The sequence below is a fragment of the Saprolegnia parasitica genome, assembly GCF_000151545.1.
Source record: "Saprolegnia parasitica CBS 223.65 unplaced genomic scaffold supercont2.13, whole genome shotgun sequence".
Lineage (NCBI taxonomy): Eukaryota > Oomycota > Saprolegniomycetes > Saprolegniales > Saprolegniaceae > Saprolegnia > Saprolegnia parasitica.
Genome location: NW_012156407.1, coordinates 627,748 through 647,042, shown reverse-complemented (window position 1 = coordinate 647,042; position 19,295 = coordinate 627,748). Strand labels below are relative to the sequence as shown.

At 60.0% G+C, this 19,295-nt stretch overlaps 9 protein-coding genes across 9 annotated transcripts; 5 read left to right on the top strand and 4 right to left on the bottom strand.

Annotated features, from left to right (window-relative positions):
- Nucleotides 1–2,324: 2,324 nt before the first annotated feature.
- SPRG_04529 (hypothetical protein) lies at nucleotides 2,325–4,031 on the top strand. Its single transcript, XM_012343450.1, has 5 exons — nucleotides 2,325–2,414; nucleotides 2,460–3,287; nucleotides 3,341–3,556; nucleotides 3,604–3,730; nucleotides 3,774–4,031. Exons 1-5 carry the CDS (start codon nucleotides 2,370–2,372, stop codon nucleotides 3,947–3,949), a joined length of 1,392 nt encoding a protein of 463 aa, XP_012198840.1. The 5' UTR covers nucleotides 2,325–2,369; the 3' UTR covers nucleotides 3,950–4,031.
- Nucleotides 3,986–5,077, bottom strand: SPRG_04528 (hypothetical protein). The gene has a single exon (XM_012343449.1). It carries the CDS (start codon nucleotides 5,031–5,033, stop codon nucleotides 4,038–4,040), a length of 996 nt encoding a protein of 331 aa, XP_012198839.1. The 5' UTR covers nucleotides 5,034–5,077; the 3' UTR covers nucleotides 3,986–4,037.
- A 1,073-nt stretch (nucleotides 5,078–6,150) lies between these two features.
- On the top strand, nucleotides 6,151–7,858 carry SPRG_04527 (dihydrolipoyllysine-residue succinyltransferase; the record flags this gene model as incomplete). The annotated part of the gene is made up of 9 exons (XM_012343448.1): nucleotides 6,151–6,425; nucleotides 6,476–6,531; nucleotides 6,578–6,692; nucleotides 6,740–6,921; nucleotides 6,975–7,061; nucleotides 7,110–7,251; nucleotides 7,299–7,374; nucleotides 7,425–7,506; nucleotides 7,556–7,858. The coding sequence occupies exons 1-9, from the start codon at nucleotides 6,251–6,253 to the stop codon at nucleotides 7,856–7,858; spliced, it is 1,218 nt and encodes a 405-aa protein (XP_012198838.1). The 5' UTR covers nucleotides 6,151–6,250.
- A 300-nt stretch (nucleotides 7,859–8,158) lies between these two features.
- SPRG_04526 (hypothetical protein) lies at nucleotides 8,159–9,209 on the bottom strand (the record flags this gene model as incomplete). Its single annotated transcript, XM_012343447.1, has 2 exons — nucleotides 8,159–9,002; nucleotides 9,049–9,209. 2 exons carry the CDS (start codon nucleotides 9,207–9,209, stop codon nucleotides 8,159–8,161), a joined length of 1,005 nt encoding a protein of 334 aa, XP_012198837.1.
- A 706-nt stretch (nucleotides 9,210–9,915) lies between these two features.
- Nucleotides 9,916–11,408, bottom strand: SPRG_04525 (hypothetical protein; the record flags this gene model as incomplete). Its single annotated transcript, XM_012343446.1, has 3 exons — nucleotides 9,916–10,218; nucleotides 10,272–11,287; nucleotides 11,339–11,408. 3 exons carry the CDS (start codon nucleotides 11,406–11,408, stop codon nucleotides 9,961–9,963), a joined length of 1,344 nt encoding a protein of 447 aa, XP_012198836.1. The 3' UTR covers nucleotides 9,916–9,960.
- Nucleotides 11,409–12,005: 597 nt separating this feature from the next.
- On the top strand, nucleotides 12,006–12,612 carry SPRG_04524 (peptidyl-prolyl cis-trans isomerase). Its single transcript, XM_012343445.1, has one exon. The coding sequence runs from the start codon at nucleotides 12,033–12,035 to the stop codon at nucleotides 12,546–12,548; it is 516 nt and encodes a 171-aa protein (XP_012198835.1). The 5' UTR covers nucleotides 12,006–12,032; the 3' UTR covers nucleotides 12,549–12,612.
- On the bottom strand, nucleotides 12,578–13,730 carry SPRG_04523 (hypothetical protein). Its single transcript, XM_012343444.1, has 3 exons — nucleotides 13,200–13,730; nucleotides 13,060–13,145; nucleotides 12,578–13,013 (listed from the first exon to the last, which is right to left on the bottom strand). Exons 1-3 carry the CDS (start codon nucleotides 13,453–13,455, stop codon nucleotides 12,615–12,617), a joined length of 741 nt encoding a protein of 246 aa, XP_012198834.1. The 5' UTR covers nucleotides 13,456–13,730; the 3' UTR covers nucleotides 12,578–12,614.
- Nucleotides 13,731–14,047: 317 nt separating this feature from the next.
- SPRG_04522 (hypothetical protein) lies at nucleotides 14,048–15,013 on the top strand. Its single transcript, XM_012343443.1, has 4 exons — nucleotides 14,048–14,391; nucleotides 14,447–14,577; nucleotides 14,629–14,754; nucleotides 14,797–15,013. Exons 1-4 carry the CDS (start codon nucleotides 14,094–14,096, stop codon nucleotides 14,899–14,901), a joined length of 660 nt encoding a protein of 219 aa, XP_012198833.1. The 5' UTR covers nucleotides 14,048–14,093; the 3' UTR covers nucleotides 14,902–15,013.
- A 1,102-nt stretch (nucleotides 15,014–16,115) lies between these two features.
- Nucleotides 16,116–18,981, top strand: SPRG_04521 (hypothetical protein). Its single transcript, XM_012343442.1, has 9 exons — nucleotides 16,116–17,030; nucleotides 17,080–17,140; nucleotides 17,193–17,316; nucleotides 17,364–17,469; nucleotides 17,514–17,829; nucleotides 17,876–18,099; nucleotides 18,146–18,401; nucleotides 18,447–18,759; nucleotides 18,804–18,981. The coding sequence occupies exons 1-9, from the start codon at nucleotides 16,146–16,148 to the stop codon at nucleotides 18,946–18,948; spliced, it is 2,430 nt and encodes an 809-aa protein (XP_012198832.1). The 5' UTR covers nucleotides 16,116–16,145; the 3' UTR covers nucleotides 18,949–18,981.
- Nucleotides 18,982–19,295: the final 314 nt, after the last annotated feature.

Genomic DNA, 19,295 nt, shown 5'->3' with positions numbered 1-19,295 from the left:
CACCATGCCCATAAGGTGCGGCGGAGGCGGCGGCGGCATCATGCCTCCCGGCGGCAGCATCATGCCTCCCGGCGGCAGCAAGCCCATCGGCGGCGGCGGTGGCATCATGCCCATGGGCGGCGGCGGCATCGAGGTCGGCGGCGGCGGCACCATACCGCCTGGGCGCGGCGGCTGGATGTGGTACGCAATCGGTGCCTGCGACCTTGTCTGCACCGGCAAGTACCCGCTGGCCGCCTCTTCGTTCTACACGTGTGTGTGAGATGGGTTGCATCAAGCGTTGCTCTACCGCGTCGCCGGTATCGTCCTGGGACGGCGGCGCGTTCGAGGCCATCGCTGCCGTGAGCTTGGCCTCTTCCTCGGCCGACGACGAGAAAATGTCCGAGCGCTTGGACGCGAACCGCTTAAAGTTGTCGGCGATCGCTGCGCCCGGCGCAAACGGACTTTCCTTCTGCTTGTTCAAATGGCGCTGTGTCTCTTCACGATACTTGGGCGCCATGAGCAAAATGCGCATGTGTTCGTTCGCATCGGCCGTCGAGACGGCGTGGCCGTCGACGCTCATCATGTTGACGGACGCGGCAGACGACGCGGCGGCCTTGGGGACATAGTTGTCGACAACCTATCCACATATCATTTGAGCCATTCGAGTAGGGTGAGATAGGAACTAGGCAGCGTTTGGGACCTTGATCTCGGATGGCTGTTCGTCGTCCATATCCATGTCCATGTCCATGTCGTCGGGCTCGGCGGCAGCAGCGGTAGACGGCGCCGTACTCGCTGTCGTCGGGTCGTCTTCGAGGTAGTACGGGTTCGACCCGTCGGTCACGAGGTCGCTGTCGTCAAAGATGATGGTTTCGACAATGACAAAGTCATGCCAGTCGATCTGCATGTAGGCGAGGCGCTCGGCGTCGCTCTCGGCTTCTTCCTTTTGCTTGGCTTCGTTCTCAATGCGCATGAACTCGAGCTTGTGCACACAGCGATCGAGGACACTCATGCGGTCGACGCCTTCTTCCAACCGCTCGATGAGCGGATTGGCCTTCTTGCCGCGCTGCGCCTTCGCCGTGAGGATCTTGGCGTAGCTCTCGACGAGGAACGTAAAGTACGCAAAGAGCGGATGCACCGGGTTGATAAAGTCAAACTGCGGGTTGCGCTGCTCGCGCGTCGCGAGGCCCGAGAGGAACGCCTTGCCGCCGACCGCCGTGAACTGTGCGGTCAAGTACATGATCTCCTGGTCCTGCGCCGTGAGCGTCGGGTGCTTTTGCTTAAACTGCTCTTCGGCGGGCGGTCGCTTCTTGTCCGACTCGGAGAGGTTGCGCAGCGCCTTGCCAACCACGGCCTCGACGGGCTTGCGCTCGACGACTTCGACCGCGACGCCTTCCGGCTCGGGCACGGGCACCGGCGGCGCGACTTCGACCGGCTTCTCGGGCTCGGCAGGCTTCTCGGGCTCGTTGAGCTGGCGCTCAAAGTCCTCGACCTTGTGCTCGTAGTACGCATGGTACGGGTCGCCTGTCTTGAGGAAGGAAAACTTGGCCGAGATGACTTCGCCGGCGATCTTGCGCTCAAAGGCGCGGCCGTTCTTGGCGACGAACTGAGCCGTCTTGTCGACGACGGCGCGGATGTCCGGCGGCGGGTAGATGATGCCCGTCACGCGCCCATGCACGACGCCCGTGTCCACGTCGACCTCGGAGCCGCCCATTCCAACTCGAAAATGCACCAACTTTCCGCCCACTTTGATTGGTGGAAAAGCAGCGCCAATCAAAAGGCAAAGCGCCAATTTGCCATCGCGGATCCAGCCTGCGTGCTCACGGCGCCTGCATAGAGCGCTATCATCTACTCTGTCGCTGTCCGTAGTCGGTCCGCATCCGGTGCCTTCGCACACGGGGCTTGATGAGGAGCATCGCGCCCGCGTGGAGTGACCAATGGTGGTCAACGCGGCAAAGCCAGCCAAATGCAATGCACACTGTACATCGGCTTGCGCTGTCGAGTTCATGGCACCACCCAGAGGTGGGCGGTGCTTCGGGCTACGGGGTATTGCACGCTGAAGTTTGTAGATTTGAAGCTGCGCTGGCGCCGAGTGGCCGACCCGGATGCGAATTCTGCGACGCTCACTTGGTCGTGGAACAGGACCTAATACTCATTCGAGGGCTGCACAATCATGCATTCGTATAGCCATGTACATTGATGTCGACCTCACGTTAGTACAATTGTAGTAGTAGTTGTGCATAGTACAGTCATGGCGCTGGCGGCAAGCCCATCTTGTTCCTGCGCTGTCGATCTTTCTAGAAACCTTGTATTTTGTATAGTATACGAAATCCAAGTGGATTGGTGTCGGTGCAGTGTGCGTCCTTTCTCGGAAACGGCAAGAAGCGGTGGTCATGACACGGTCCAAGCCCTTTAGCGGCAAGCAGAAGAAGCAGCAGGTACCGGAGCATGCATTACCGCAGAGGACCTCATGGCGTCTCTAGCTGCAGGCCAAGCGTGAGAAGGTCAAGGAGGCCGAGTGGCGCCGCGCGCAGAAGGACGAGGACGAGATCCAGCGGCGCCTGCGCAACGGCGACGGCGACGACGCGCAGATCTTTGACAACGCGGCGGCAGCCGCGCAGGTGTCGACGGACGTGGGCTTCTCGGGTGATTTGCGCACGATCTTCGCGAAAGAGCCGCAGTGGGCGGTCGACGAGCGCAAGAAGGATGCGACGCGGGCGCTGGAGCTCGCGCCCGACCGTGGCGACTCGCAGTCGATCTACTCGTATGGGCTCACCGACGTCTCGAACCAGCCACCGATCCCGGTGCGGCCGCACTGGACGAAAGACACGGGCGCGGACGCGCTCGCGGCGCGTGAAGAAGATGCGTTCCGCGCGTGGCTCACGCACCTTCTCGATCTGTGCGAGAACCACAAGGCAGGCGCCATCAACGCATACGAGCGGAACCTCCAGGTGTGGCGCCAGCTCTGGCGCGTCATCGAAAAGTCCAACGTGCTTGTGCACTTTGCCGACGCGCGCTGCCCGCTGCTGCATCTGAGCCATGCGCTCCTGGCGCACATCGCCGCCGACTACCCGCTCAAGCGCGTGCTCATCGTGCTCACCAAGGCCGACTTTTGTGTCCCCCGACGCCTCGAGGCGTGGGTGACGTACGTGCGTCAGCGGTACCGCGTCCCCGTCGTCACGTACTCGCGCGACCGGTCCGAGGACGACAACCTCGTCGTCCTCGAAGCCATTGGCGCGCTGAGCCGCGACACGACGTGCACGGCTGGCCGTGACGACGAGCTCAACAACGGCACGCTGACCGTCGGCCTCGTACGAAAACACAATTGATACCAAGTTGATACTACGATATACTATCGGTGTAGGTCGGTGAGCCCAACGTCGGGAAGAGTTCGTTCTTGAACGGCCTCTTTGGGAAGAAGCTTGTGTCGGTCTCAGCGACGCCAGGCCACACAAAGCACTTTCAAACCCACTTTTACGAGCACCCGAGTCGCCTCGGCCGGGACGACGTCTCGAAGCTCTGCCTCTGTGACTGCCCGGGCGTTGTCTTCCCCCGCTTCAACATCCCGATGGCCCTCCAGGTCGGCTCGTCTATATCGGAACGAAGCTCACCGACGACGACGACTAGATCCTCTTTGGAAGCTACCCGATCGCGCAGACGCGCGAGCCGTACAGTGCAATTCGGTTCATTGCTGAAAACTGCGTCCCGACCCTCGAAGCCACGTACAAGCTCAAGAAGGTCGACGAGGACGACGGTACGCTTTGATGCTTCAAGTCATGGAAAAAATGGCGTGCTAGACTGGTCGCCGTACACGCTGGCCGAAGCGTATGCGCAGCAACGCGGGTTCCACGTCAAGGGCGGCAAGCTCGACGTCTTCCGCGCCGCCAACATGCTTCTCCGCGACACTTTGAACGGGAAGAAGGTGATCCTGAGCTTTCCGCCGCCTCTGGACGCGGCGCCTGATTCGCTTTAGACAACTCTTCTGTGGTCAACTAAACTAAAAGGACTATATCAGTGGTTAATATATATAATACATGAGCACGACCAAAGACAGACGCTGCTCATGCCTTGCGGATGCCGGACGCCTTCCGCGGCGACGACGCGGCCGACGTGGTAGGCGATGGCTTGGTGAGGAGCCGGTCGTTGGTGATGCGGTTGGTGCGGGGCACAAACGTGCAGTGCCGCAGCTCGCGCTCGAGCTTGAGCTTCTCGAGCTTGGCATGGCGCTTCTTGATGTAGTCGGGGTCGTACAGCCGGCTCGAGGCGGAGAGGCCTTGTGTGATGTCGGTCTGGGCGCTGGCCGCGCTGCCGTTGCTGCCGACCGACTCTTTCGACGACGCGGGATAGTACGGCTGCGGAATGCCCGTGTGCTTGACGTTCGTGCGCGGCTTGAACGGGCAGTTCATGTTGCGCTGGCGCTCCTTGTGCAGCGTCATGCGGAGATCGCGGTCCTGGAGGTGGTTGGGCTGGTACAAGCGCGAGAAGACCGCGCCGCCATCGGTTTTCACGGAATATTTCGAGCCGCGCGACGTGCGCGAGTGCGACGAGCTGCAGATCGAGCTCTGGTCGCGGTCGAGGGCATGGAGCGGCGCGCGTGGCAGCCGCGAGACGTTTTCCTGTGTCAGCGCTGCAATGCGGCGAGGCTCGACATTGGGCGACATGCGCCCCGCAGCGTTGCTATGGCGAGGAATGAGTGGTGACGGGATGCGCGACGAGGTGCGCTCCGGCGACGACATGTCGAGGTACTTGGCCTTCTTGGTCGCGGCCGTCGGCGAGAAAAGCTGCGGCGGGCTCGTCACGTCGGGCGCGGACGCGCGGTGGGGCGTTACGGGCGCGGCCTTCTGCGGTGGCGGCGTCGCGTACTCGTTCGAGTCGACGTGCGTGTCCGAGTAGGCGCGCAGGAGCGGCGACGGAGGCTGGAGCGACGGCGATGTCGAGACAGGGCGGTCGCGCGGCCGCTGGCGCATGGTCTTCCAGCGCTGCTCGAGGCGCGCGAGGTTTTCGCGGAGGTCGTCGACGGTCGACGGCGCCGACATGAGCACGTAGTCGTCCATCATCGAAGCGGTGTTACTGTATCTGCGGGCCGCAAGCCGAGTACTGTGTGCTTTTCTTTGCGTGGGACGGTGCGCGAAGTGCTCGCGTGACGCAGCGGCCTTGCTTCTGGCACTAGACGTACTGTAGAATTTCTGAAACCCACGGGCCAATCGACTCGGGGTTTGTATACTTCTTGAACCGGCTGCAGCGCGCGGAAATTTACAAGCCACGCGCCGTGCTTCTTGCGCAGATGCCATACAAAAACCAAGAGAGTTGCGAGTGTACCTGCGTGGCTGGACCACGACGACCAACTTCAGATTTCGCAGGAGTGGCACTCGCGGCCGCGCCTCGGCATGCACGCGACGGAGCTCAAGAGGATGGGAAGTAGCTTCGCCGAGCTGTTCAGAGCACTATAGTGTTATTAGGACGAGGCGGCGAAGGGCGGCGAAGGGTGGGATCGATTGACTTTGCCCTTTGCTCGTGGGAGGATCGGTGCTCAGAGAGGGTGCAATCAACGACGGCATCAGCGAGCGTCTCTTGGGCAAGAAAACACACCAACCCACGCACGCGAGAAATGCTAGTCTGGTGTAATTCACCAGCGTCCGGTGACATGCGCGATGTAATTGCCCGCGACGAGAGAGACGCGCGTGCAAAGCAACACGAGATGAAAATAGAGCCCGATCACACGCTTCGTTATCTCGCGTTGGCCTCTGATAGGCCTTGTTAGGTGCCGCACGCAGCGATCGGCCGTGCTCCGGAGGCCAGTAGTCGTGGTTTCGCTGCTGCTATCACTCGAAATTTCGCAGCCCCAACCTCTGCGAGCCACCTCTGCAGCTCCTTGGCGCCCATCTCGAGTCCACTTTCCGCATTCCTGCGTGTAGTGCATGAGGAAGGACCGCTGCTGTCGCTCGAGGCGGCCGTAATCAGGGACTCCGGCCCTTCTTTAACGCGGCTTTAACGCCCCGCAGCGACGGGGCCGTGCTGGCTTTGCAGCGCGAAGCGCCTGCCTTCCCACGTTCTTGGAGTCATCACATCTATGGAGTCACAGCGCCCATGGCACGCGGCGATCGTCGGCGGTCGCCTGCCGCGGCTGCGCAGCGTCGCGCGGTTTATACTCGCGCCAAATTGTGTTTAAACGTGTTTGCCCCATCCGGTTGAAGTCCGGATAACGTTCCGGATACGGGCGTGCAGGGGTTTGCCAGCCCTCCGATTCCTCATATTTTCACGCCGGGTGACTGTCATGAGCCGCAACTTGATCCTCCGCGTCGGCCGCTCCATGAGCCGATCGATGCAAGCGCCCCGCCTTGTGGCCGGCCGCGCGCCCATGCGCATGTTCTCCACGGCCGACGAGATCATGGTCAACGTGCCCTCGATGGGCGACTCCATCTCGGAGGGTACCGTCGTCAGCCTCAAGAGTACGTCGACCGACGCCGGCCGGATCAGATCGCTGACGACATGTCTGTAGACGTCGGTGACTACGTGCATGCGGACGAAGCTGTCGTCGTGCTTGAGACGGACAAGGTTCGCTGCCGCCATGGCATCGCAGACGAGCTCACCTGCTATCTAGGTCAGCGTTGACGTCAACGCGCCCCATGGCGGCTTGATCACGAGCATCTTGGCCAGCATCGACGATGTGGTCAACGTTGGTGCGCCCTTGTTCACGCTTGACAAGGCGGCTCCTGGTAGGCCTTTAATCAGGCTGAACCCCGCGCTCATATATGATCCGCAGCTCCGATTACCAAGGCGGCACCGGCTGCGGCTGCCCCTGTCGCGCCTACGCCTGCCGCGGCACCGGCGACTCCTGCCGCGGCTGCTGCCAAGGCGCCCGCTCCCAAGAAGCCGGAAACGGTGGCTGTCCCTGCCCCGACGGCGGCGCCTGTTGCTGGCAAGTTCAACCGCACCGAGACGCGCGTACGACTTGAGAAGCTTGACTGTTCTTTCGATGTCCAATGCGGCGGCTGTAGGTCAAGATGAGCCACCTCCACTTGCGCAGCAACCAGCGCATGAAGGACACGCAAGACACGGCGGCCGTCCTCACGACCTTTCAAGAAGTACGTGCTTCGTCATCTCGCGTGCATCTCAAATTGGCGTTTGCACAGGTCGACATTGGCAACTTGATGGCGCTTCAGAAGGAGCTCGGCGAGACGTTCGAGAAGACACACAAGGTCAAGCTCGGCTTCCTCTCTGCCTTTGTCAAGGCCAGCGCCATGGCGCTCCAGAAGGTCCCGGCCATCAACGCTTGTACGTCATCTGCTGTGTGAATATCGGTGTCTTATGCAGCACCGTAGCGATCGACGACGAGGCCAAGGACATTGTGTACCACGAGTACGCCGACATCAACGTCGTGGTGGCGACCGAGAAGGGGTACGATCTCTTCTTGTCGAACTCGTTTGGGCGAAGCGACGTTGCTCTAGTGTCACGACGCCCGTGCTCCGCAACGTCGAGTCGCTCTCGATGGCCGACATTGAGCGCTCGCTCACGGACCTTGGCGCTAAGGTACACGAGACACCACCGACGCCATGGATTGTAACTATGTCTGGAATAGGCGGAGGAAGGGTCGCTTGCGATTGAAGACATGGCCGGTGGCACCTTTTCGATTGCGAACGGTGCTGTCCAGGGCTCGCTTCTCAGCACGTCGATCCTCCACGCGCCGCAGTCGGCCATCATGAGTCTCCACGGCATCCAGAACCGCGCCGTGTACCACGACGGCAAGGTCGTCTCGCGCCCGATGATGTACATCTCGCTCTCGTACGACCACCGCTTGATTGACGGCCGGGAAGGTGTCACGTTCCTCAAGACGGTGGCCGACGCCGTCAGCGATCCGCGCCGCCTCCTCCTCGAAATTTAGACCCGATACAACAACACATTGGTGGGACTATTGATGCCACATCCATCCGACAACGTCGTCGTCTTGCTTGCTCTTTTCGAGACGCTTCGGCGACATGCACCATGGGTGCACGAAGAAGCCAAATGAAGGCTGGCTCGAGGTTGCCGTGGGGCGTCGGGCAACGAGGGCGAGGACGGGCAGCCAAACGACATGCATGGGAGTAGGGCAGCGGCGAGAGTATGGCTTCTTGACACTTGGTGGTGGCAACAACAAGGGAGATTTTATTGAGCTGCCTCGTACGAAAAACTACTAGTGCGCTGCTTACGCGGCCTTGCGGACCGGCGACATGGCAAACGACATGTTGGGGTTGATGTGGCTCTTGATGCCGAGCGCTTCGAGCGCCAAGTGCGCCGCCTTCTGGCCCGAGATCATCATGCCGCCAAAGGTGGGGCCCATGCGCGGCGCGCCGTCGAGCTCGGCCACTTCCATGCCGGCGACAATCATACCGGGGACGATCTCCTTGGTGCCGGCGACGATCGCGTCTTCGGCCGCGCCCATGTCGAGCGGGCCCATGCCAGGAATGTTCTCGACCATGCCAATGTTCTGGAGGCGCTTGACGCCCGAGGCGCCCATGGGACCGTCGTGGCCACACGCGCTGATCAAGACCTTGCCTTCCATGACGTTCGGGTCCATGCACGACTGCGTGCCGTGGTTGAGGGTCACGAGCGTCCAGTTGGTGACGACGCCGCCGACGCGACCGTTCTTGATGATGAGATCTTCGATGGCGGTCGCGTTGAAGAGCTTGATGTTGTCGGCCTTGAGCACCTTGGCCATGACGGTCGACGTGAAGAGAGCCGCGTGCTTGATGACGACGTGGTCTTCCTTGACGTCGTACGGGATCTCGAGCTCGTCCAAAAAGTGGTGCGCGGGCTTGCGCACGATCATGGACGAGAAGAGCTGGCCGCCGAGCCAGGCGCCGCCGCCGGGCGCGACGCTTTGCTCAATGATGGCGACGCGGACATTCGGGTACTTGGAGAGTTCGTACGCGGCGCAGAGGCCGGCGGACCCGGCGCCCGCGATGATGACATCCGAGTCCGCATAGTCGTACATGTCCTTCATGTAACGGGTGGTCATTTCGCGGGACACCTCGGCCTCCTTCACAGGGCTACGCACATGCGTTAGGTGCATCGCTCGATGCGTCGGTCGCCTACGCAAAGGTGTAGCCGTCGAAGGGCGTCGAACGCGCGTTGTTGGCCTTTTGCCACGCTTCGTCCGGAACCCGTCCGTTGCCGGCACGGACAATCTTGGGCGCATGCGGGCCCACAGTGGACATGCAACGTGTAGCGAGCGACGAGCGGGCGAGGGCGAACATGATGGTTAGGCTGCTGCCAGGACAAGACAAATATTGAGCTCCAGGTACATCACAGCAGTCCCTCCGCCGGTTTTACCCGGATCAGGTTAAAAGGGTATGATCTCAGCGACCCGCGGGCTGGGCATGTTCACAGAAGAGGCGTCCTCTTCCATGGGCCCACCCGCGAGAAGCACCCCTCGCTGGTTCAGACAATCGACTATCGACTACGCATCGACTAACTAGACTAGTAGCACTACCTGAAAATGGACGTGCGCGACGGGCGGCAAATTCTCGAATGCCGCCGTCCCCCCCTTTTGAAATGCGTGCCGTGGATTGGCCAAAATGGTGGGCATACTCAGTTCCAGTATAGTATCGATGTGCCCCATCGCACCCAGCAAGCTGACTACCTCTAAGAATACATTCTTGGGTCGCGTGGTGGGTGCATTTGCGGTACTTGGGGGTTAAAAAACCTTTGACATTGCATACCGTGAAACGACTGGTGGGGAATAAAAACAGCGCACGCGTTTAAAATCAACCGTCGATATTTGCATACAAATACCTTGCACATTGTATGCGGTCTTGGTATTTTTATTCGAATAACGCGGCACGGGACAATAAAATACACTGCAATCAAAGTTGAAGTTGAAGAAGTTGGATGAACCAACGCGAAGATTTCGCGCGGATGCATGGCCGTCGCTCTTTAGCCATGGCCGACAGAGCCGCGAGATCGAGGAGCGAGAATCTCATTACGTGTCTAGGCGGTAGCGGGTCACTAGTAGTATGCTTTTTCGGGCAGCAACGTAGTGTGCACGTTGACAGGCACAGCTGCCTCGTCGCTGACGTCGTCGTCCATGGCAAAGACATCATGGTCGCCGGCCCAGCAGTGAAAGATGATGCCGCCGATCGTCAAGACGGCGGCCGCAATTAGAAACACGAGGTCCCAGTTGCCGCTGCGCTGAAGGATTTCGCCCGTGAGAATGTTGCCGAAAATGCCAGGCAGTGTCGCAATCGTGTTGCTGATGCCCATGACCTAATGCACAATCTGCGTCTTCCTAATGCAATACATCGGGCTTCGAGTACAACGTGGCCAGCGTGACGCGGCGCCACGTCCAGCATGTTGACCCAGTACCCGGATGCTGCTGCGCGGGACAAGAAGAGCGTGAGCAAGAGGAGGGCGACGGCCGAGACCGTCGATGAGGCAAAGCGCAGCACGTAGAGGCACACGGCCGAGCCGAGGAGGCCGAATCCGTTCGTGATCTTGCGCACAGTGACGAGTCGCACGCCATGCGCAATGAGCCGGTCCGAGAGCCAGCCCCAATATAGGATCCCTGCGTAGCCTGCGAGGTACGGGATCGCAGCGGCGACGCCGCTCGAGGCGAGCTCGAGGTGCAGCTGGAGACGAAGGTACTGAGGAATCCACCCGAGCAAGACGTACCAGCCATAGTTGTACGCGAAATGGCTCGCGTAAATGGCCCACAGAGCTTTGGACGAGAAGAACGCGCGCCACGGCAGCTCGACGACCATCGTGTGGGGCGTGCCAAACTCCTTGGCCGCCGCCGTGTTGCGCGTTGCCACAATGAGTTCCCGCTCGTCGTCCGAGATGCGTGCATCGTCTTCGGGTCGGCTGGCGCCGCGCCAAGAAAAGACGACGAGCCAGAGCGCGCTCAGGCCGCCAAAGAAGAAGAAGATCGCCGGGTATCCCCACGACGCCATGAGCAGCGGCGCGACAAACATGGAAAAGACCGTGCCGAGGTCCATGCCGCTGGCAATCTGCGCGTTGAGGCGACTGCGCTCGGGGATCGGAAACCACGACGAGGCTACGTTGTGCATGCACGGAAAGACAATGCCTTCGCCGAGGCCCATGCCGGCGCGGACAAGCCATAGCAAGATTGGCGATGTCGCGCAGGGCACGGTGAGCACGTCAAAGCATGTCCAGAGCGCAACGCCGCCGAGCAGCACGGCCTTGGGACCGACCTTGCTCGAGAGCCACGCCCCAAAGTACTGCGTGCAGATGTAGCCATAGAAGAAAGCCGAGAGCACATGGCCCTGGATACCGTGGTCGGCCTGGAACGCGGGAATCGCGACGCCAATGTTGGTACCTAGTACATGCATCGCATCGTGCAGAGGTTGCTTTGTCAAGGAGGACGTACGGTCGGCATAGCAGAGGAGCGTGCCAATGGCGCAGAGCGCCGCCATCTCGTAGCGCCGGGGCACGGTCATGGGCCTCCTTCAATCAGCCGCGTCGAGCAATACACTACGGAAGTGGTCCATTCCCGGTTGGTCCCACAGCAGCCGCCGCAACTTCAACCGATCAAACTCCATCGACTAAAGATCGACTAAAACGGCTATCGACTAGAATCCAGTTGGATTCGGCTTGCCCGTAACCGTGCCAATACCGTAGCGGTTTCGAGGATCCCACTACACCTTCCATCGCTCGGTCGATCGCAAGGAGCTTGTCGATCCGAGCGTATAGGGTTCTTCTATGCAGCATCCTCCCTAGTAGTTGCGTGCTCTATGTCCTGCTGTCCATCTTCTGCAGTGGCGTCAGCGATGACGTGGCGTCAAGCTGGAGCGCGTCGAGTCGGTTCAAGAAATTGACTGTTGCAGGTATCCAATATCACAGGTTTCGAAGAAATCATATCTCGGGGGTCTCTACTTTTTATCCCATGCCGCCAAGATGTATTCACGTTTTGTAGCGAGTTGGGACCGTTGAATAAAACAATAAACCTCTGAAAACGAATGGCGACGCTCGAACCTTCGAATCTTGCCAATGACGCCACGCGGGGTAGGGGAGGGACCTTGGCCACAGAACGCTCACTTTGCAACTTGCACCTTCTTCGCAAAATGGCCAACCCTATCGTCTTCTTCGACATGACCGTCGGCGGCGCGCCCGCGGGCCGCATCGAGTTCGAGCTCTTCGCCGACAAGGTCCCCAAGACGGCCGAGAACTTCCGCGCGCTCTGCACGGGCGAGAAGGGCGTCGGCCGCTCGGGCAAGCCGCTCCACTTCAAGAACTCGGGCTTCCACCGCGTGATCCCCAACTTTATGTGCCAGGGCGGTGACTTTACGCGTGGCAACGGCACGGGCGGCGAGTCGATCTACGGCGAGAAGTTCGAGGACGAAAACTTCCTCCTCAAGCACAAGGGCGAGGGCATCCTCTCGATGGCCAACGCCGGCCCCAACACGAACGGCTCGCAGTTCTTCATCTGCACGGTCGAGACCGCCTGGTTGGACGGCAAGCACGTCGTCTTTGGCAAGGTCGTCAAGGGCATGGACATCGTCAAGAAGATTGAAGGTGTCGGCTCGCAGTCGGGCCAGACCAAGAAGCCCGTCGTCATCGCCGACTGCGGTCAGCTCTAAATGCTCAATCGCGCTCTTAATGACACAATTATTCCTTGAAAAATACTCCACCGGATGTATAATGTATTACGCCTGGCGCATGAGCGACCGCATGCGCGCGTCAAAGTCCGGCAGCTCCTTGAACGACGGAAAGTAGTTGACATCGATCACGAGGTGCTGTCCCGTACGCGCGTCGATGATCACGTCAAACCCAAAGAGCGACAGCTGGGTCGCGTCCTGGATGGCGCGGCCAATCGCGTGCAACGACTCGGTCAACGCAGCGCTGATGGCCGTCGGTGGCGTCGCGACGACGGGCGCTGGCGCGATTGCAAACGACGCGGCCGTCGGAAACGGGCTCTGCGTGTCAAACTCGACCGACTTGGCCCCGCCACGCTCGAGGTTGGGCAGCGACACACGCTCGGAGACGAGGATCGTCGGGCCGAGGACATAGCCCTTGTACAGTCGCCCGTCATGGTTGACAAATTCCTGTGCAGCATCATGAGCACGACAAGGTCTGGCTAACATAGCGTACCTGGAAGAGCAGGGGACCGTCCACAGCGAGCGCTTCGACGTCCTCGACGCACGAAATGACTTTCATCATGTGGGAGGCATCCGTGCCTACAAGACGATGATAATGCTACAAGCGTCGACGCCAGCTTCAGAAGGATGTACCGCAGGCTTCGAAGGACTTGACGATCACGGGAAGAGAGAAGGTTCCCGCAGCGACTTGAGCGAGGAAGGCGCGCTTCGTGTCCTGCGATTCGATGATCGCGTGGTTTGGAATCGAGAACGGTAGCCCCGACGTGGACGCGAGCGTCGCTAGCATGGCGCAGACGTCGCGACGGTTCGTGAGCAACCGAACGCCAGCGAGCGGGTCCACAATGCGCACATGCGGGTGCTTCCGAATGTACTCGTGCATGATGGCCATGTTCTTGATGGCGGCCGTATCGCCGAGCGTCTCAAGATCATGTCATGGGCGAGCTTGTGCAGGAGCACGTCGAAGGCGCCGAACTTGGTCGTGATGTCCTCAACGCTCGTGACCACGTCGAGGTCGATGTGGACAAAGTGGACGCCATCAGCCTGGCTGCGCAGCAGCTCCTGCATGCGCCCATTGCGCGTCTTCTTGAGCGGCAAGATGACCCCGACACGGACGACCGTGGGGCGCTCCGTCGTCGGCGATTGCATCCTTGGGCAAAAAAAGCTAATTAGGACTTTTGCACAAGCCCAAATTACAGGCTAAACGCACGCCACTTGGATATGGTTCTAATTGAACGCATCCGCGTATACTGTCTTCAAGGCAGAACGGTACGATACTAGTGAGTGTAAATAGGCTTGGCGATATGAAGGATGACCTCCATGAGCGTGGATTCGAGGCTGCAATTATGCAATCCTAGCAAGGCGATGACAAGTGGCGTGCGCCTAGTCATTATTTTATTATTGCATGTCAGCTTGTATATTGTATGCCTATTTCGTTCTAGGATTTAAATCCATAGTAGGTGTCAAGAAGGACTTTGTGCAAGGAAGCGCGCACGCCAAGCACGGCCGTCCTCGCCATCACTTGCCAAGATGCTTCGACCGCTTCGCTGCATGGGCCTGCGCCACCGTCTCGTGCGCCGTCTCTCCACTGCTCCGGCGCTGCCGTACTCGTGGGCGACCTCCGATAACGTCGACCGGTCTCTCTGCTGCGACCCCTTTCTCCAGCCGAGCGATCTCCAGGTCATGACCGACGTGATCTCCGAGGACGACGAGCAGCGCCTTGCGGATGAAGCTGCGACCCTCCTTCGCCGTCGGCGCTACGAGACAGATCATTGGGACCAAGTCATCGTCAACTTCAAGGAGATGGAGACGACCAAGTGGAGCGCCGGTACAAAGTCGCCTTCAACGTCGGCGGAGTCGCCTACATGCACACGTATCTGTAGAGGCCAATGCTATCTTGGCGCACTTGCGGTCGCTGCCCGTGATGCCACCGCAACTGACGTACTTTCCAACTGTCCATGTCATCGACCTCGCCGAAGCGGGGTACATCAAGCCCCACGTCGACTCGATCAAGGTACGACGTTCCTCGATCATGGGCGCAGAAGGCAATCGCGATATGTATTAGTTTTCTGGCCAAATCGTCGCTGGCATTAGCTTGCTCTCGCCGTCTGTGATGCGCTTCAAAGAAGAGGTCGGTCGGGCCGTCGCAGCTCGATGCATTCCTGCCGCGCCGATCGTTCTACTGCATGAGGTAGCTTCCAGTCGCGTCATCGCCGTCTCACAAGCGCCGTAGTGGCGGCGTCCGATACCGCTATACCCACGAGATCCTGCCGGGACACCAGACATTTCAAGGCCGCGACGTCGAGCGGACGCGGCGCATCTCCATCATGTTTCGTGACGTCTTTGACGAGACGGCCAAGTCCATTTCCGATGAAATGCTGCAAATCGTCGCAAGCCGGACCTCGTAGATTGCTACAGCCCTAATTGCTCTAACTAGATAGAGAAAGGACTCTCGATACTGCTCGTTTGATTCGGTGCTCGTTAACTTGGTACCCTAATCACCGTGTACACGACTGCAACGACTGTTTGCTAGCAAGACATGACGAGCTGAATGTCCTCACGCAGCGTCCACCTGGCAGTGCCCTAGTTCATAGCCTTCAACGTGCGACTGAGGCACGAATGTGTACCGTGTAGTCGAGCTTGCCCGGCGCCGGAACGCTGTCAAGGCGCGCGGTCACGGCTAGGAGCTTTGCGTACTGTCGCGTTGGCGTGTCATCGGGCAGCGTGGTGCGCGGGTTGCGTCGCTCCGTTCGGTTGAGCCATGAGGCACGAGCCTGTGGCAGCAAACAGCACCTTGTCGGTCATCCCGTCGGCGGCCACGCCGTGCCAGTCTCTAAAAGAGGAGTTGCGGAAACTCTATTCTTCTCAGCGTCTCGGACGTACTGCGTTGTGCCATCTTGATCAAATCTGCGACTGAGCACACCACCGACCAGAGCACAGTGGACGCATGATGCAGCATGGCAGGCCCCTGCGTTCGCTGGATCGCGAACGAAACAGGGAGAGGCGGGCACCAAAGCGACCACCGCCCCAAGCTTGGCGCCAAGTGAAGCCAGCTGCTTTGGTGGGCGCGTCATCGCTTCGCTTCGATATTCTCGGCGGCCGATGGGACGAGGAAGCCGCTTCGATCCTCGGACATGCAAACGCCACGCAGGGACGCGCAATGGAGCTTGAAGGGACCGAGGTGGAAGTAGTCGGTGGCTGCACCTGGGCAAACGTCATGAGCCTCTTCTGCATTGCCGGTATTGCTGGTTGCAGCTCTACCAGCTCCTGCGGGTGGCTCTGTCAAGTGCAACCTCTGGTGTCGGATCTTCAAGATCGTCCGGACAAGGTTGTTGTTGCTACGTGAAATTACGCTGGTCTTCCGCCTCACCTCGCAAAACCGATTGCATAGCTGGTATGTTATCGTATTGATGTGGTTGCTACGAAGGAACACCTGCGCTTGCTCGCTTCATCGCCTAGACGGTCGGGAGCTGGTCGCAGGCCGCATGCACCGTCGGAGAAACACTATTAATATCACATTGAATATGGTGTAATCACACTATTTCGGGTACACACGTCGCCACACACCGAGCGCAAGCAAGCATGGCAACGTGCCCCGGGACTCCGCGGCCGTCGGCGCAAGACGTCCAAGACTACATTGACAAGCGTGACATGGTCTTTGGTCTTGGCGGCAACGCCGAGCTCTCGCCGCGCCCGTCACCTCGCAACCCGTCGCGTGGCGTCCCGACGCCAGACCGCACGTACCGGTCTCTGTTCCAGCAGCCGGCGATTGACGTGCAGCTGGCGCACACCGAGCACGATTGGTACGACTTTCTCTTCCAGCCCGCGAAGCTCCTCGAGCACACGCGGGCGCTGCTCGCGGACCCGACGTCGACGCCAACGGCCCATGATGTGCTGACGGAGCTGCTCAAGAAGGTCAAGAACCCGGCAACCGCGTACAGCAACACCAACCCGACCGAGCCAAGCGCGCGCCACAACATGCTGCTGTGCCTCGCCGCGCTCGTCGTGCTGCAGCTCAAGTTTGACCTTGCCGACATTGAAGCCACGGTGCCGACGCAGTTGCAGAGCCTGCTGCTCGACGGTCTCGTCGAGTATGCGACCAACCCGCGCGTGCTGCGCCTCCACGAAGTCGAGCACATTAGCATCGACGAAGCGTCCGTGCTGCGTGCGCGCTGGCAGCTGCGCATTGCCGTCAAGAAGATGCATATCTCGCCGCTCACGCTCGTCGGCAAGCTGCCACTGAGCGACAACACCAAGCCACCGCCAGATGAGGTCGAGCAGCTCAATGGCATCTCACTGCCGTCCATGCAGCACGTCCTTGACGACCTCGACCGCCTCGTCGCGTCCATGACGTCGCGGCCGCTGCTGCAACACCTTGCCTTCAACGACATGGGCGTGTACCACTTTCACAAAAAGCAGTTTGCGCCCGCGCTGCAGTACTTTACGAAAGCGCGCGAGACGACCGAGGTAGCGCTTTGAAAGGCCACGTGTTTCTCTTCAAGAAAGGTCGTCTTAGGCGGTCGCACCGGCGCTCGCAGGGTACATCCAAGCGTGCGAAGCCGTCTTGGGCACCAATCGTACGTGCCACCACATCTGCATAGCCTACGAACCCAGCGTTTCGATCTCTAGTCGGCGCTACCGACCATGCGTTCCAAGGCGCATGGGATCGCAAAGAGTACAGTACACTGCTCGCGTTGCTCCAAGCCGAGACGCACAAGAAGGCAGCCAACGAGCCCGTCGCGCTCTCGCCAACGTACACCCTTGTGGCCATCTACATCCTCAGGTTGTCGTGGTCGGTAGACTCCAAAGCTCCTTGGAAGCGCAAGTGTTGCAAGCACTGCCTCTGACCCGCGACGCCGAGCTCGAGATGCTGCAACAAGTGTACCTCGTCCTCCTCGTCCATCGGGTAGGCAGCATTGCATCGCCGCTCGTTGTATGAACCCTGCGTAGACGCTGCGATCGTCGATCCTGTCGGCTGGGAAGGCCGCCGTGTGCCAATACCATCGAGTGCCAGGTCTTGGAAAGCACCGCGCTTTTCTCGTCGCCCACATCCAGAGCGTCCTCGCGGCGTGCCCCGACGCGGCCTTGAGAACCCTTCTGGACGTGGCGTCGACAGAGGCGCCAGCGCCGGAGGACGAGCGTCCGAGCACGAAGCGCCAGCGCATTGCGTATGCAGCGCTGGCGGCGCCGCAAGACGCTGGCAGTGCCGTGCACCAGCTGTGGGCCCGCGGCGCGTACGCAGCTTTGCGCGATCCCCAGAACGAGCGTACGACAGTCCATGCCGCGTACTTGTGTACAAATACATGGATTAGATTCCTCGCCTGTCGTGGCGGCGGTCGCGGCTCTCATGGAGTACACGTCGCAGCCGCCAAGTGACTTTGGCGTCAAGCGCGCCATTGCGCTGCTCGAAGGCGTCGTGGCTGCGATGAAAGAGGCCAAGCAGTCGGCCGCGGTGGCTGAGCTCCCGATTCCCGCACTCGATGCACTCATTTCGCTCTGCGCCGGTCTCTTGCAGCGTGCGTATGCGATGAACCTCGTACGGTCGCTTGCGTCTTCTCTGGGTTCACAGCGAGCATGTGTAGTGCGAGTACCGTATTTCGTACGACCTCGTGCCTTACAGCGACCTCGCCATCATGCTCGCCTTTGGCCCGAACGATGCGGGCGGCGCGATGGACCCGGTCCAGTCGATGAAGCTCGCGCAGAGCGACGTCGTCAAGCTTCACCAACTCGTGCTCACGACGCTTCTCTCGCGGAGTCCGCGGGAGCCGCGCTGGCATGTGGCAATGGCCGACGTGTGCGTCAACCCAATCGTGCTCCAGAAGCTGTCGTCGGTCGGCGGTGCGTTCTCGCGCCCCAGTACTTATTGACTCATGGCGTTCGTAGACTACAAGACGGCGCTGCGCCACTACTTGGCGGCCGCATCGCTCGCCACCAACTTCTTCGCCTTTGGAACGGTGGACCTCATTGACCAGAGCTCGCTCGTGCGCTTGAGCCACTGCCTCGTCAAGCTCGGCGCGCATGTGCCCGCGGCCGTCCTCTACCAGTGTTTCCAGCAAGACGAGGTCGTGTACGGGCTGCGGATGCTGCAGCTCTCGCCGCAGACGCACGACGCGGCGTTCTTCCAGTATTTTTGGGAACTCCCGTTCCTCGAGATGCTCGTGCACGTGCACGCGACGGCCAAGCAGGGCACACCGAGGTTTGTTTTATGTCACGTATTTATGTATCAAGTTGATACTGTAGTCATGTGCAGCTGCTCACGCAGCTCCTTCAGTGCCCCGAGCTCAACGCGTCCAACCCCGTGAGCAGCAGGGACGAAATGAAGCACCGGATTTTGCGCAGCTACTTTCGCGAACTCTGCCGCGTGTACCTCGTGCAAGACCTTTAACGTTCATCGATACGACACTTGCATACAACGCGCCTTTTCGACCGATCGGATCGATGCCGTCGGCCATGGATACTTGCTGGATAACGTTAGGATATTTGGACTCGACATCGGTATGCTGCGCACTATCCACGCCCTAGACTGGGTTGCTGCAGTGCGTTGGATCGCTCGTGGAACCAGGATTTTCAAGCCACAAGATACAACGTCTCGTTGGCGTGAAAATATTTTTGAATCAGCGACGACGAGGATACCAGAGGTGGAGTGGAATGTTGGAATGCGACCCTACCAATAGCTTTGTTCGCTGGCATCTAAGCTAGCCGTGGGCGTTGGCGATAACGAGCTGACCAGCA

Excerpts from the sequence above, each read along its gene's own strand:
- SPRG_04529 (XM_012343450.1), top strand. The coding sequence starts at position 2,370 with ATGACACGGTCCAAGCCCTTTAGCGGCAAGCAGAAGAAGCAGCAG. Across the intron at positions 2,415-2,459 it reads GCAAGCAGAAGAAGCAGCAG|CTGCAGGCCAAGCGTGAGAA; the intron begins GTACCGGAGCAT and ends TGGCGTCTCTAG. Across the intron at positions 3,731-3,773 it reads GAAGGTCGACGAGGACGACG|ACTGGTCGCCGTACACGCTG; the intron begins GTACGCTTTGAT and ends ATGGCGTGCTAG.
- SPRG_04528 (XM_012343449.1), bottom strand. The coding sequence starts at position 5,033 with ATGATGGACGACTACGTGCTCATGTCGGCGCCGTCGACCGTCGACGAC.
- SPRG_04524 (XM_012343445.1), top strand. The coding sequence starts at position 12,033 with ATGGCCAACCCTATCGTCTTCTTCGACATGACCGTCGGCGGCGCGCCC.
- SPRG_04523 (XM_012343444.1), bottom strand. The coding sequence starts at position 13,455 with ATGGCCATCATGCACGAGTACATTCGGAAGCACCCGCATGTGCGCATT. Across the intron at positions 13,146-13,199 it reads CAAGTCCTTCGAAGCCTGCG|GCACGGATGCCTCCCACATG; the intron begins GTACATCCTTCT and ends ATCGTCTTGTAG. Across the intron at positions 13,014-13,059 it reads ACGGTCCCCTGCTCTTCCAG|GAATTTGTCAACCATGACGG; the intron begins GTACGCTATGTT and ends GATGCTGCACAG.
- SPRG_04522 (XM_012343443.1), top strand. The coding sequence starts at position 14,094 with ATGCTTCGACCGCTTCGCTGCATGGGCCTGCGCCACCGTCTCGTGCGC. Across the intron at positions 14,392-14,446 it reads GACGACCAAGTGGAGCGCCG|AGGCCAATGCTATCTTGGCG; the intron begins GTACAAAGTCGC and ends ACGTATCTGTAG. Across the intron at positions 14,755-14,796 it reads CGATCGTTCTACTGCATGAG|TGGCGGCGTCCGATACCGCT; the intron begins GTAGCTTCCAGT and ends CAAGCGCCGTAG.
- SPRG_04521 (XM_012343442.1), top strand. The coding sequence starts at position 16,146 with ATGGCAACGTGCCCCGGGACTCCGCGGCCGTCGGCGCAAGACGTCCAA. Across the intron at positions 18,100-18,145 it reads GTGCGTATGCGATGAACCTC|TGCGAGTACCGTATTTCGTA; the intron begins GTACGGTCGCTT and ends GAGCATGTGTAG. Across the intron at positions 18,402-18,446 it reads GAAGCTGTCGTCGGTCGGCG|ACTACAAGACGGCGCTGCGC; the intron begins GTGCGTTCTCGC and ends TGGCGTTCGTAG.